General features: G+C 37.0%; 1 protein-coding gene across 7 annotated transcripts in view; it reads left to right on the top strand.

Annotated features, from left to right (window-relative positions):
- The window catches only part of SMARCA2 (SWI/SNF related BAF chromatin remodeling complex subunit ATPase 2), a 120,238-nt gene that overhangs the window by 69,721 nt on the left and 35,769 nt on the right, over positions 1 to 14,748 (top strand). For all 7 annotated transcript variants that reach the window (XM_038169745.2, XM_038169747.2, XM_038169748.2 and 4 more), the window contains 3 exons: positions 1,076 to 1,239; positions 3,151 to 3,378; positions 11,439 to 11,516. In XM_038169745.2, coding sequence (XP_038025673.1) covers positions 1,076 to 1,239; positions 3,151 to 3,378; positions 11,439 to 11,516 — 470 coding nt within the window. The remainder of the gene's footprint in view (positions 1 to 1,075; positions 1,240 to 3,150; positions 3,379 to 11,438; positions 11,517 to 14,748) is intronic.

The following is a 14,748-nucleotide window of genomic DNA, read 5'->3' on the forward strand; positions in this document are numbered from 1 at the left end:
AGGAGACGGTTGCAGGGACATTTGTGGTTATGGTGTTAGTCTTCCCAAGCAACTGCTGTGTGTACTGAGTCCTGCTTTCCAGGAAGTGGCTGGACATCTGCTTGCTGATGGGAAGTAGTGATTAAATTCCTCTTTTTGCTTTGCTTCTGTGCGCGGCTCTTGCTTTCAGTAAACTGCCTTTATCTCAACCCATGACCTTTACCATCTTATTTTCTTTCTGTGTCATGTTGAGGAAGGGGATTAAGAGAGCAACTGGGTGGAGGTCTGAAAGTCAGCCAAGGTCAATCCCCCCTCAGTAACAGAAGACCTTCATCTTCTGTGTTACACATGTATTTATACCTGATTCAAGAAAGCAGACTCTCTTTGGTTTTCAGCTGTAGACAGAAGTTTAAGAAAATATAAAGCAACTGTTGGACCAGGCTGAGATGATTCATGTATAGTTTTGTCAAAACACGTGAAAATTCATTCAGTTTCCAGATTTGCACAACTCTTGGTTTTTGCTTAGAATTTCGTCTAGGTTTTTACCATGATTGAATTTGTTTCTGTCTCTCCCTCACCCATGGTAAACCATTATGCTCAAGATACGACATATTAAGAATTTTCAATCGTTTCTTATTAGTGATGACTCTTAAGGCAAACAGTGATATTTTCATAAGTCTCTGTATAAACAACTTTTAAAAATGCTTAGATGCTGTTGTGGCCAGAACATATTAATTAAAACTGCAGCTCTGTTGTGGTTGTGTATAATATCTTCAATTGTAATTTATATGAATCATAAAAAGGTGTAACAATGTTCACTAACATTTTAAAATCCACTTTTGAAATGTCAAAAAAAACAACCAACCAAACAAAAAATGCTTAAATATTTAGCAGTCCCTCTCTCAGGTGTAATAGGTAGTCAACTGACCAAAACATCCATGGACAGTGTTTTATTCTGTACTATAGGAAACAAGCAGAGATGTCAAAGAGCAAGTGAGCTAAATTTTCACTTCAACATGTACCCTCAGGATCTGACATTGTGTTTAGATTATTTTAGTTCATGTTGTTTTTATAGAGTGTTTTTACTTCTTTTCAGGCACAACAAAATCAGAGGATCGAGCTGCTCTGTTGAAGAAATTTAATGAGCCTGGGTCACAATATTTCATCTTCTTGCTGAGTACAAGGGCTGGAGGGCTAGGCTTGAATCTCCAGGCTGCTGATACTGTTATAATCTTCGATAGTGACTGGAATCCTCATCAGGTTATTTTTATTTACTTATCTTCAAGCAATTTTCAAAGAATTCATGATGCTTCTTGGGTTGCTTCTTTAGCCTGCGTATATATACTCTGAGGCAAACAGAATAGATCAAGGTACATCACAAAGTGCTACATTGTGATGAATTAGTAAGACAAACTCCTACAAGAAATACTTTTGTTTGAAGTAATTCTGTATCAATGTATATATTTTATCTGAGTCTGGGGGAATCCTCAGTTAGGGTTCTGTACCAGTAGTGTAGCTGTACTTGTTCTTTAACCCTTAGGGCATTAACAAGTATCTCCCAGTTTTGATTCTTCAGTAGGTTGCGCTATTTTAGTAAAGGTTGTACAGAGTGCTGCCTGTCTCAAGAAGTTAGTTAATGGCTACATGAATACACCAGTAGGGAGGGAGATGTGAGTACAGAGAGTGAGTGTGAGTACTTCAGCTTAGTTTAAAAAAAAAAAAAAGAAAAGGAAGAAAGAAAAGAAGATGGTCTTTGTTGCTTAGTGCCGTTTTTTTTTTTTTTAAACAGGGTTTGAGAAATTTGGAGCAATTACATTTAAAGGCTTCAAAAGTACCTCAGAAGGCACTTCATTCTTTGCATTTTTGGTTATCTCTAGGTCACTTCTGAAAACTTTTTTAATGCAGTGTCCTGTATATTTCAACAGTTACATAGCAATATGTCCTTGCAGCAAAAATTACAGAATGTTCTTTGTAGAATCTAGTGAACAGACTGCTTAACTACAAAATATATGCAGTTTCACTTCTCTTGTGGTTGGGAGTAAATTGTTGATTTTGATAAGTAGTATGCTAAAAGAGAGTACTTGTTTGCTTATTTTTTAAGCACTTAAACAACATATTTCCAGAAGTAAAACTTTCTATTTACTCACTTTACCTATGCTCCTGAAAATTAATTTACATAAATTAATTTTATAGGTTCATCTTGACTATTATAAAAGCTTCAAATGTACCTTTAAATTCCAGCAGCCACATTTTGTGGGTTGTTAAGGGTATTGCAAGAGAACAGAGCTAACAAGAGTAGTAAGAGCAAGGTGCTGGAGTGAAATGGCAAACTCATTGTCTGGTTTCCTCTTTTTTTCTACTTCAAAGAATTTTTGTTTTATGAGGTAGCACAAAACTGTAGGTACCATTTTGAACGTAGGTACCGTACCTTCATTATCTGGTTGCTGAAACAAACACGAGAGTAGGTGCTCTTGGATTTCTTTTTTTCTCCAAAGAAAATAAAGAAGAAAAGAAAAAAAAATTTGAAATAGTAAAAGTAGTTCTTTACCAAACATTTACAGTGCGCTTTTTACTTCTGCCATCTCTGAGTGCAATCACCTGAACAAAAACTAGTGGATTCATGGTGTTCTAAAAATAATTTAACATCGTTTTTAGGCTGTTCTAACACGAATATTCTAAGGTCAATATAAAAGCCTATTTTACAGATGGTTTTTAGTTAACATCTTTATGAATTACTTTTGTTAGATAAATTTATATATGAATTTTATACAAACATACTTGTTTTCTTTTCCTGGAATCAAAAAATGTTTTACTTCAGAGTTCATTCTGGCTTGGAAGGTCACAAACTTTGAGTAGAAGAGAAAAAATAGATACTTAAGCCCTTCTCAGTCACTGCACATGCTTTCAGGAAGTGTTTGGCTTACTGGATGTGCATTGTGTGGAGAAAGTGCATTTTTTTTTCCCGCTTTTTTTTTTCTCCCTGTCTGGGTCTGAAGTAGTGTTGGGAAACAGAACAATCAGGAGTGAACTATGTGAATTATGGTGGATTGTGGTTTGAGTACTTCCTTTTTTATGTCAAAGGATAACTCAGCATTATAATGTCCTTTTAAGCAGAGAGTGATTTGAGTAGCACAATTATATTAATCATTCTCTGTGTTCTTTGCCTCATAGGATTTGCAGGCCCAAGATAGAGCTCATCGAATTGGTCAGCAGAATGAAGTTAGAGTCCTGCGACTGTGCACTGTGAACAGTGTGGAAGAGAAGATACTTGCTGCTGCAAAGTATAAGTTGAACGTGGATCAAAAAGTTATTCAGGCTGGAATGTTTGATCAGAAATCTTCAAGCCACGAAAGGAGGGCTTTTCTACAGGCTATACTGGAGCATGAAGAAGAAAATGAGGTAAAACGTAGTTAGAAATAATCGGTAAGAGGATGTTTCAGGGGAAGATTACTCTTTTCATCAATTTCAAAGATTTTTATCGCCTTCAAAATTAGAACTGTCAACATACTCTTATCATCCAGGCAAAGAAATAATGCTAGACTGTGTAGTGGAATTTTCAGACATACTGAATAACAAGGACTACCTAGTTTCAATCATGTAAGAGCCTGCTTGCCTCTGCTTTTCTATTTTGGGTCCTGGGTAAGATTTAAGATGTTCTTTGAGCTTAGAGCAAGCCAGCAACATAGAGCAACATAGCTGTTTCTTTCTGGTGCTATATCCAAACTGGAATTCTAGTTATGACTTTCTCTTCAAGAAACAATTAGTTGTCTCAAAACAGCTATTAAGTTCTTCTTTATAATAGTGGGAACTGAGATTGTAGAAACACTAATCATTTATCCCATTGTGTTCTTCTTTGGAATTGGGATTGTGGAATGGTAAGCCCCTTCTTTTGCCTGTCACTGCAGATTGTTCTCTTGCTGTGAACAGTGTTCATAATTTGGATCAGCACTGCATTTGGGATAGATAGTATAAATGTATTAAGTTATCCTGAAGACACACACAAAATGTCCCATGCTGCAATGATTTTTCCTGCCTCAAAAAACAAAACAAAACAAAAAAAACCCACCAACCTCTGTTGGTTAAAGACTGCAGAGATTCCTTGCCTTAATTTTGCCTCTCAGTATGGCTCATACCATCTGAACATGGTACACAGGGAAAGAAAACAAGATTCTATAGTCTTTCACAGTCATCTTTCATTTTGTGATGTCAGTTTTCAAAGACCAAAGGGTTTACTTCTTCAATAATTAAACCTTTTGTATAAACTCCTTTTTATGTTGTGCACAGATAAAAACCTAGTACATCAATAAGGAAAGTGTTTGCTATTTTGTACCTGTTCTGGTATTTTTCATAAGGCTTGTCTGTTTCATAAGTAATGACTATTTATGTGTGAATGCATAAATGGTATGATGTATGTGTACTATTTCTGACTAAATGAAACCTTACTTCTCATACATATAGCCATCACCATCTGTATGAATGTATAAATTTTGAAACCGGTAGAAATCTTTTGGCAATCCTGTAGATTTGTTTTCAAAATTGAGATCTTTCTGTTGTATTTTCATGTAGAAAATTCCATAGAAAATACTTATTTTTAAAATGTTTCAGAAGCTCAGGACTGCAGTTCAGGCCTACTGGGCACACCTTATTTGATGGATGACTTTAAAGCTGTTTACTTTTTGTGCATTTTTCAAATATATTTGGGAGGACATGCACAGATTTAAACAATGTTTGCTTTCTATAACCTGGTATCAGTCTTTAAAGCACAAAGTGGTGTTATAGTTTGACTCCTAAAATTATATTTATTTTCATTTTTAAAATAACTTCAGTAACGTTTAATTGCTCAGAGTATATTTGGACAGTTTCTATCTCTCCTTGTGCTTGTTAAGCATAGTCATACTTGGTAACGGGAAATTTTAAAAAATCTATTTTTCCCTGTCTGGTGCTTAGGAAACATCTGAAAGGGAATATATTTGCAAAATTTAATCAATTCTGAAAAGGACTGAGGCGTAACTTACCTAGAAACACACTTTTTGTTTGTGTTGTGTGTCCCACATACTGCAGTTTCTTGTGATGACCACATCTCCAGTATAATGAAGGCAGAGACATTACCAGGCTATATATAAATTGCTTTGGAGTTGCTCAATTCCAATAAATTAAATAATAAAATTCTAGTTGATAACGTGTTTCTTCAGAAAACCAGAATTAGCATAGACGAGGATGTTGGAACCCACCAAACTGAATTCTAAATGCAGAGTGACAGACAACCATTTTTGAGACTGCTTTGTATGCTTTACTGATTTACACTTCAGTATTTGAAATTAGCAAGGTATGCTCATTTACAAAAATAGGTTCACATAAAATTCTAGAGGACTGATCTTCTAACAGTTCATCTGATAATTTTATTAAAATATACTGACTTACAAGAAATAAACTGTACATGGAGTGCTCTTTTTAGTTGTCTAAAAATCTAGAAAACAATTCCATGGTCTTGATCATATTAATTAGCTGATTCTAATTACTTGCCTAAACTGTTTCTTTCAAACTTTAATAAGTTCTCTTTTTTCTTCTTTATATATATGACATTATTGCAATTATTTTGTAATAACAGTTTAAAAGATCCATTACCCATATACATAAAATCAGGCATATAGATTAGTAATATAACCAAATACTTCTGACTCTAGCTTAACATTGTTATCCTTCATGTTGGGCTGTTAAACAAATTGTGTAGCAAGATAGGTTTGAAAAACATCAATTTTGTTTGAAAAGAATTACTGCCTAGGCAATTAGAGATTAACTGTTCTAACATACAATTGCTTAAAATACCGTGGAGAATAATTTGAGCTGGTCTGTCATCCATATACTCTAAGAACACAGGTTCTAAACATGTTTTTATATACTATTTTTCATTAATCTATTTTCTTTTAAGTATGTTTTCTGTTGCTGAAAATGTATAGAATTTCACTGTCCAGGCTGCTTAGAAGTATTTGGCAATAGTTTTGAAACAATTACATTGTCATTAGAAAATGTTACAGCTCAGGGTTTTGCTTTTTTCTCTTCATACAAGCCTTTGAAAATATTCCATATGGACTGTAGCCATAATGAAGATGTTGTCTATGAAAATGTTCTATTGGAACAGTTCTGATACTTTCATAGGTGAAAGTAATAAGTAATGGGATGGTTAAAACAATTCATTTCCTTACCATTATTACGATTGTATTTTCATATGCATGGGACACACTGTAGATTAGACGAGTAATGCAGTATCAGTCACTTGATACTAGTTTTGTGGCTTCATGAACTTACTGAAAAGCCTATTGAAAGGCTTTTTTAGTTTGTAATTATTTTCATCATCCTTTCAAAATCCTGATCTGCCTTCATAACTGTTCCGTTTTCTATTTCTGTATAGTTCTGACTGTAGAGAAAAATACAATAAAATTAAACTGTAGAAAAGACTTCAGACATCATCAAGTAATTAAAATTCAGTAAATGTGCATATACACACATGCATAGAGCTGCACTAGTTCAGATGACAAAGACTTCAAGCTGTTTCTTACACTCTTTTGAAGGACTTTTGGTGATTTGTTATAGATTATGCCATTTTCTTAGGCACAGGATGCTTTTATTTAACTTTTGAAATTTCCTGTATTCCCATACACCTCTTCTTCCTGTTTCCTGTCGTACACAGACACACATTCTGTATATATTCTGAGGTATATATACACTTACAAAATACATGTGTGAGTTTTAAAAAAGGAACAGCTTTCTTCCAGATGTTTTATGTTTGAAACATGAAAAAAATCCCCAAAGGTTAAGTTGTAGTAGCAACTCTGTCTTACATGTTATTAATTTAAAAAAAAAAAAAAAGCACAATGAAAAGAAAAACAAAAACAGAAACAAAACAATATCCTCAGAATAGTAGAATAGGTCTTTAAAGCTTTGGCAAAGTAAAATTTCTCTATGAGCAGAGACTATGCAAAACTTTGCCCAAACACTGAAACATTTGAGGGAGTAAGAGGGATTGAATGTGCACCACCCTGCATTGATCAATCATTGCTTCTTCACTGCAACAGCATATGAGATAAATTTTGAGTGTCAAATCAGTGAGATTGACAAGAAAAAGTAAATCTTACCAGTCAAAAATTATGAATTTCGAAAGAACTTTGACCTGCAAATATGGACCAGTACATCTAATAAAGAGATTGCTTAGTGACTGGCCAGTTACATATTTCAATGCTAAGCGAGCTTTAAACTTGCATTCCAAAGCTTTTCACTCAGGTATGAAGAGCACCATGTTCTGCTTGTTCTTGCTTTTTAGTTCTTCTAAATGCAGCATCAAATTCCCCTAACTTTTCTTTTTTCTTTGCTCTCCTGTTTACTCTTTTTTCCACTTATAGCATAACTAAATATAAAAAAAGAGATCATTTCTGTGTATTCAGAAAGATACATTTGAATAATATGAATGCGTGACATGATTAGAAGGAAAAATTCATGGAGAATTTTTTTTGTTGGCAATGGTGTTCATAAAATCCATTTGGTAATGTAATTCATTTAGTAATGGAAGGATACAGGCTCTTCAGGAAAGGACAGGCAGGGGATTTGAGGAAGTGATGTCTCTATATGGTATTGACCAACAGGAGTGCCTGGAGCTTTGCCTGGGGATGGATGAGGAGCTGGATGAGAGTTTATGGGTTAAGATTAAACTGAGGGCAGGGACGGGTGACATTATAATATGGGGGTCTGCTACAGGCTACCTGATCGTGAAGACTGAGCTGATAATGGCTCTTTAAAGACTGGAGAAGTCTCACATTCACAAGCCCTGGTCCTGGTCCTCATGGGGACCTTGAACCACTGCAATATCTGCTGGAGGGACAACACAGCAGAGCATAAGCAATCCAGGATGTTCCTGGAGTGCATTGATGATAACTTCCTTCTCCAAGTGACAGAGGAAACAAAAAGAAGAGGAGTTAAGCTGGACTTCATTCTCACCGATAAGGAGGGGCTTACAGGGATTGTGAAGCTCAAGGGCAGCCTTGGCTGAAGTGACCATGAAATAGTAGAGTTCAAGATCCTTAGGACACCAAGGGGGGACACATTGCAAGCTCACAACCCTGAACTTCAGGAGAGCTGACTTCGGCTTCTTCAAGGATGTGCTTGGTAAAGTACCATGGAATAAAACTCTGGAGGGAAGAGGGACCTAAGAAAGCTGGCTATGGATGACCTGCTCCAAGCTCAAGATCAATGCATAGCAGCAAATGGGAAGTCAGGCAAAAATTCCAGGAGGCCTTCGTGGATGAACAAAGAACTTCCTGACCAAACATAAAAAGGAAACCTGAAGAGGGTGGAAACAAGGACAGGTAACCGAGGAGGCATTCAGATAAATTGTCTGATCAGCCAGGGATCAAGTTAAGAAAGCTGTAGCCTAGAGAATTGAATCTGGCTGGGGAAGTCAAGGGGAACAAGAAGGGCTTCTGTAAGTGTATCGGTGATGAAAGTAAGACTCAGGAAATTGTGGGCCCTCTCCTGAATGAAACGGGAGACCTGATTACCTGGGATACAGAGAAGGCTGAGGTATTCTTTGAATTTCTTTGCTTCGGTCTTCACTGGCAAGTGTTCTAGGCATGCGTCTTGTATCACAGAAGATAAAGGCAGTGCCTGGGAGAATGAAGAACCGCCCACTGTAGGAGAGGATCAGGTGTGAGATCATTTAAGCAACCTAGAGGTGCACAAGTCCATGAGGCCTGATGAGATGTATCAAAGGGTCCTGAGGGAACTGACAGATGAATTTGCTAAGACGTTATCCGTCAAAATATTTACTAATCCACTATCCATTAAAATATTTGAGAAGTCTTGGCAGTCTGGCAAAGATCTCAGTGACTGGAAAAGGTGAAATGTAAGTCCAGTTATTAAAAAGGGAAAAAAAACTGGAGAACTATAGGCCACTCAGTCTCACCTCTGGACCCAGCAAGATCATGGAGTAGATCTTCCTGGAAACTGGTGACCGCCAGTATGGCTTCACAAAAGCAGATCATGCTTAACAAGTTTGGTGGCCTTCTACAATGGGGTTACAGCATCAGTGCATAAGTTAACTAGCATTAACTACCTGTCTTGTGCAAAATATTTCATGCTGTTGTGGTATCCTTGTCTTCAAGTTGGAGAGACATGGATTTGATGGATGGACCACTTGGTGGATAAGGAATTATCTGGATGGTCGCACTCAAAGAGTTTCAGTCAAGGGCTTGATATCTAGGTGGAAAACAGTGATGCGTGGTTTTCCTCAGGAATATTGAGACTGGCCCTGTCAAACATCATTAGTGACATGGACAAGTGCACCCTTAGCAGTTTTGCACACCAAGCTCTGTGGTGTGGTCAACTTGCTGGAGGGAAGGGATGCCAACCAGAGGGATCTGGACAGGCATGAGAGATGGGCCTGTGTGAAAAATGTGCAGTCAGTAAGGCTGATGCAAGGTCCTGCACCTGGGTTGGGGCAATCTCAAACATGAAACAGGCTGGAGAATGAGAAGATGGAGAGCAGCTCATGTTAGGCTTTTCGTCCACCAATCCACCATTTCATAGCCCAGAAAGCCAACCATAACCAAAATAAGCATAACTGGCGGGTTGAGGGAGGTGATTCTCCCCATCATCTCTGCTGTCATGAGACCCTTCCTTGGAGTACCATGTTGTGCTGTGGGACCTGCAGCACAAGAAAGACATAGACCTGCTAGAGTGGATCACAATCACAGGACCAGAACAATTCTCCTATGAAGCCAGGCTTAGCAAGTTGGGGTTATTTAGCACAGAGGAAAGAAGGCTCCAGAGAGACCTTATAGCAGCCTTCCATTATCAAAGGAGACCTACAGGAAAGCTGGGGAGGGACTCTTTGTCGAGAAGCGTAGTGACAAGATGAGGAGTAGTGGCTTTAAACTAAGAGAGGGTAGATTTAGATTGTATATTACGAAGAAATTCTTCACCTTGAGGGTGGTCAGGCACTGGAACAGTTTGCCCAGAGAAGTTGTGGATGCCCCATCCCTTAGGGCAAGGCCAGGCTGGATGGGGTTTGAGCAACCTGGTCTGGTGGGAGGTGTCCCTGCCCACGGCAGGGGTTTGGAACTGAGTGATCTTTAAGGTTCCTTCCAACCCAGACCATTCTGTGATACCTACCTAGTTGGCAACATGATTATTTGGACTAACAACACATGATACAGTTGGTGCTATTACAGTTTTTGCAATGGGATCCCTTTTGTGTGCCTTTTTTTTTTTTTTAAAGTCACGAGTTACTCCATTTAAGGTGAAAGGAAGCATGTGAAACTTTCATGGGGTAACTTTCTTCACTGATCATAAAAGATGCAGAAGAGATATGTAGATTTTTTTTCTGTGAAGGAGCATTTGACTAGGAGTGAGAACTGTCTTGCTTTTCTAGTTTCTTATTTCATGATTAAATTATATGCACCTTAAGTTACAAAAGTGGTAGGAATTGCTTTAATAAAAATTGTACTCTTTTCTGAGGTGAAGATGTCTTACCACTGGTGGGAAAATTGGAGGTGTGGGTATATACACAGGCTTTCTGTTGTTTATTTTGGGGAAAGAAAGAATGCTACACAATTTTAGGCTTTATTTGCAGCATTCTATACTCCCATTTCACTAAATAATGAACATAAATTTTCATCAAAAATGGTGTGTCTGCAGCATACTGTAACATAGGGTCAATAAGCCCTATGATGGAACTAGTCTGTAGCTTGTATTAACCTGTTGTCAAGTTTGAAATGTGTTTGCAAAATAATTTCAAGAGGGAAAATTAACGTTCTGGAGCCTAGTTGTAATAGCTATTTAACTTAGTTGAATTCTAGACTTCTGATTTGTTTTTCCAAGGAATGTTTCTACTTTTATGAAATAATTATTTTTGTCTGAAGACAGAGGTTAGCATCTCACTTCGTAAGCAGCTGATGATCAAGAGACAGAGGGATTCAGCAATCTTTTTTTTTCCCCCAATCCAGTGACAGGGTGTTGTTGGTTTTTTTTTTTTTTTTTTTTTTTTTTTTAATTTAGGACCGTTTTCAGTCTCCTTGCTTTGACAGCAAAGACCTCATTGTACAGAACAGTACTTCTGAGGCAGTACTGTAGAACAGCAGAACAGAAGTGCATATATTTTAACTGAAGCACTAGCTGTGCTTCTGACCCAGGAAAACCACAAACCAAAATTTCCTGGTTACATGTTTGCTCATTTCCTCATTCTCAATTTATGAAAGTAGTAATAAGTCCCAATTGTCTCTTATGATGTCTATTTTGCATTACTTTTGAATTGCTGAACGTGTTAAAAGTTTTAGTTTTGTTCTTAGTGTTTCATATGCCTCCTGACAGAAGGAGGGAGGCTCAGTATGATGCTGACATGATGCAGACTGCTGCTTCATGTTGAACATGAAAGCTTCTTTCCTAATGCCTTTATCCATCTGTGTGACCAGGAGGAAGATGAGGTTCCTGACGATGAGACTCTGAATCAGATGATTGCTCGACGTGAGGAGGAATTCGATCTCTTCATGGTAAGAATGATACAATCATAAGTAGAATATCTTTTCTAGCGTTTTTAGCAAAGGTTTTAACTTTTTATCATTTCAGTGTTGGAAAACCTCGTTAGAGGAATAGTTTTATTTACTTGAAATGTTTATCTGAGGAAAGAAGAACAATCTACTTAAATGCAGATTTCCTCACAAGACAGACTTCAGAGATCCTTGCAGACAGTAGTGGAACAATGCCAGTCTGCTGGAGGAAGATTTTGGCATGACATAAGACAGTTTAAAATTGAAAGTCACTGTTTGGCTTAGTAGTTCTACAACATGCTTTTATTTTTTAGACATTTCTTCTCTCTTTTTTGCTATGATATTGGCAAAGACAACTACAGAAACTGAGCAAGATAGTAAATTAGTAGACTGATAGTGCTGGTCTCTGTGAGTTAGCTGGGGTTTGCTGTGGTTTTGTCAAGGGCTGTTAGCTTCATCCCTTCTGCAATAGAACCGTTGAAAAATTACCGAAGTAGAGCTAGTGACAGCGATTCAGATGTGGGGAACTCACTTTATGTTAGCACTTCCCTTCTTGTTAGTGCTATTAGAACATTAATGGAGTAATTGTTAAAATGTCAGAGTAGAAATGGCCTTCACATTTTAGCATCTGTTTAATGTGTTGGTTGCTGGTGGATTGGTGACTTCAAGAGTCACCTGCACAGCAGCAGAAAAAATACTTAAAATATTTAAGTAGAGGAGAAAGTACCATCCCCTCTCATTCTACGTAAGCTTCTTTCATTCTACGTAGCTGAGGCAGGGGAAATTTAGGCTTGACATCAGGAGGGGGTTCTTCACAGAGAGGGTGGTTGCACACTGGAACAGGCTCCCCAGGGAAGTGGTCACTGCACCGAGCCTGTCTGAATTTAAGAAGAGATTGGACTGTGCACTTAGTCACATGGTCTGAACTTTTGGGTAGACCTGTGCGGTGTCAAGAGTTGGACTTGATGATCCTTAAGGGTCCCTTCCAACTCAGGATATTCTATGATTCTATGATTCTTTTTCTGCAAGATTGAACAACACAGACGTGTGTGAATGAAAGTGTATCAGGAGGTGGTATCTACTGAAACACCATTAATAGGACCACAACTTTTTAATTTCTTGGTGACTGCTCAAGTATTCATCTGTAAAACATGGCTGTAACATAAGTGTTCAGGGGACATGCTTATATAAGTAACTGTTCTTCAAGGGCACAATTGATAAAGGCCATATTCTCCCACATGGCTGTGCGTGCATTTTATCATCGCAGTATTTAATGTTATCTTAGAAGAACTGAAATCCCTGAAGATAAGCTGCATGGAAAAGGAGTGCTTAAAGACACTCGTCTTTTTACATGACAAAACTCAAAAAGACTAATCTGGTTGACGTCCTTTATGTTCTCCATCACAGCTTGTTTGTGCATGTACCATAGGACTCTTGCTCCTACTGTAGCTGTCCTCACTAGCTGAATGTACATGGTGCATAACGATCAATGTAAGCTTGTTGTATCAGTGTATCAGAAATCCAGGCAATAAAGAGGTAGCCTGAGTTGTGTGAAAACAGATCTACTGCTGGAAATGCTTTCTTAGTGCTTTCTCTTCAGATCCAGAAGGAAAGAACTAATCCTTGAAGAGAAGTAGCTGATTAATTTATGGCTGTTTTCCAGAAATTTCTGTGACTCTATCCTTTTGGATTTCATTCAAAAGTTATTTACAGCCATTCAAGCAAACAGTTGAGGGACCTAGACTGAAGACAGTTTTATCACTGCATGTGCTTAAATTATGTTTATCATATTAATCTATAGGAAAGGTTTTAAAGGAGAGTAAAGAACTGGTAGTAGGTAATAAAAATTTGAAGATGCAAAGTTAATGTGCTTTGAAAGTCAGGGATTTGAAAATATTGAACATAGAAACAAAAGTTAAATGTTAATGGCTAAGAAATATATTAATTGTTAATAAAAAATTTGTTTTCAATTTATTAGAAAAAGTCTGTTCAATTATAAAAGGAAAGTCTGAAAAACAAGTTTGGCAGCCAAGGTTGTTCGTGTTCTTTTTATCAATATTTTAGGTCATACATAGAGCATAAAGATAGGTTTGTATTTTCCTTATCTTAGTGTTACCCAGGCAGCCTCATTCCCTCTGTTGATGTTGTGCAGATGTAATCAGAATTCAGCCAGCTGTGGTATCCAGGAAAAAAGTTTTGGTTTGTTTATTGAACTAGGCTTAGAGGTGCAAAAGCATGTGTTTTCCTTATATAAATTAAATATGTTTATCTGAAGTAACCAGTTCCAAAACAATAGGTGAGAGAGCAGGTTGATTTCTCAAGAAGCCGAGAAACCTCTTTTATGTTGTCACTTCTTAGGTTAAAAGTATTCTTTGACATAGATCCTTAGAAGTACTTGTAGAGTTCACCATGTATTTTTAGCTATGTACACAGAAAAAGGATGTGTACAAATTGATTTTTTTTTTTCCCATACCTTTTGGTGGCTCCACATGCGTAGGTAAAAACTCTAGATAGCCTCAGACCTCACTGTTGTCCTACTTTTTGCATTCAATGCAAATTACAACATTTCTGCTTTTTCATCACGTAGTAAAAAGTGTAGGCAAAATTCAGAGGCAGAAGTCAGTGTTTCAATGTGACCTGTACAACTCTTGTCTTTTCTTAATAGTATGCTTCAGGAAGGGTTACTATTCCTGGCAAAATTCATAAATGGGAACAAAAACTTTAAGTTATCTTTTGTCTAAAGATTCTTTATGTAAAAACTTTCAATAAAGTGAAATTATAGGCCTCTCAGAAAAATGGGTGCTAATACAATAGTTGTGCTGATAGAATTTAACTCCTAGAATTCAAAACAGCAATACAGCAGTAGTTGTCTGTATGAATTGGTGTTTTTAAATTGAGTACCTTGGGGTTTTATTTTAATGAATCCTGTATAACTCTTCAAAAGGTGTATTTGAAAAGGATATACCTATTATCTGATTTGGACTGTGTAAGTAATCTAAATGAGATTCACAGGAGCATATAGTCTGTAGATAGAGATAAATGCTTTCCTGGGAGTACTATAAACCACCTCACTGAGTCCACAGTAGTTCATTGGAATGGATTCTGAGTATCCATATCTATTTTATGAGGTAATTGCTCACCATACTTGAAATGAATTTGCGATTATTTCATTTTCAGCTTAAAGTCTAAGCACAACATTATACTTCTAATATTCTTAACACTTCAATCTTATGTA

Source organism: Anas platyrhynchos, chromosome Z (genome assembly GCF_047663525.1).
Source record: "Anas platyrhynchos isolate ZD024472 breed Pekin duck chromosome Z, IASCAAS_PekinDuck_T2T, whole genome shotgun sequence".
Taxonomy (NCBI): Eukaryota; Metazoa; Chordata; class Aves; order Anseriformes; family Anatidae; genus Anas; species Anas platyrhynchos.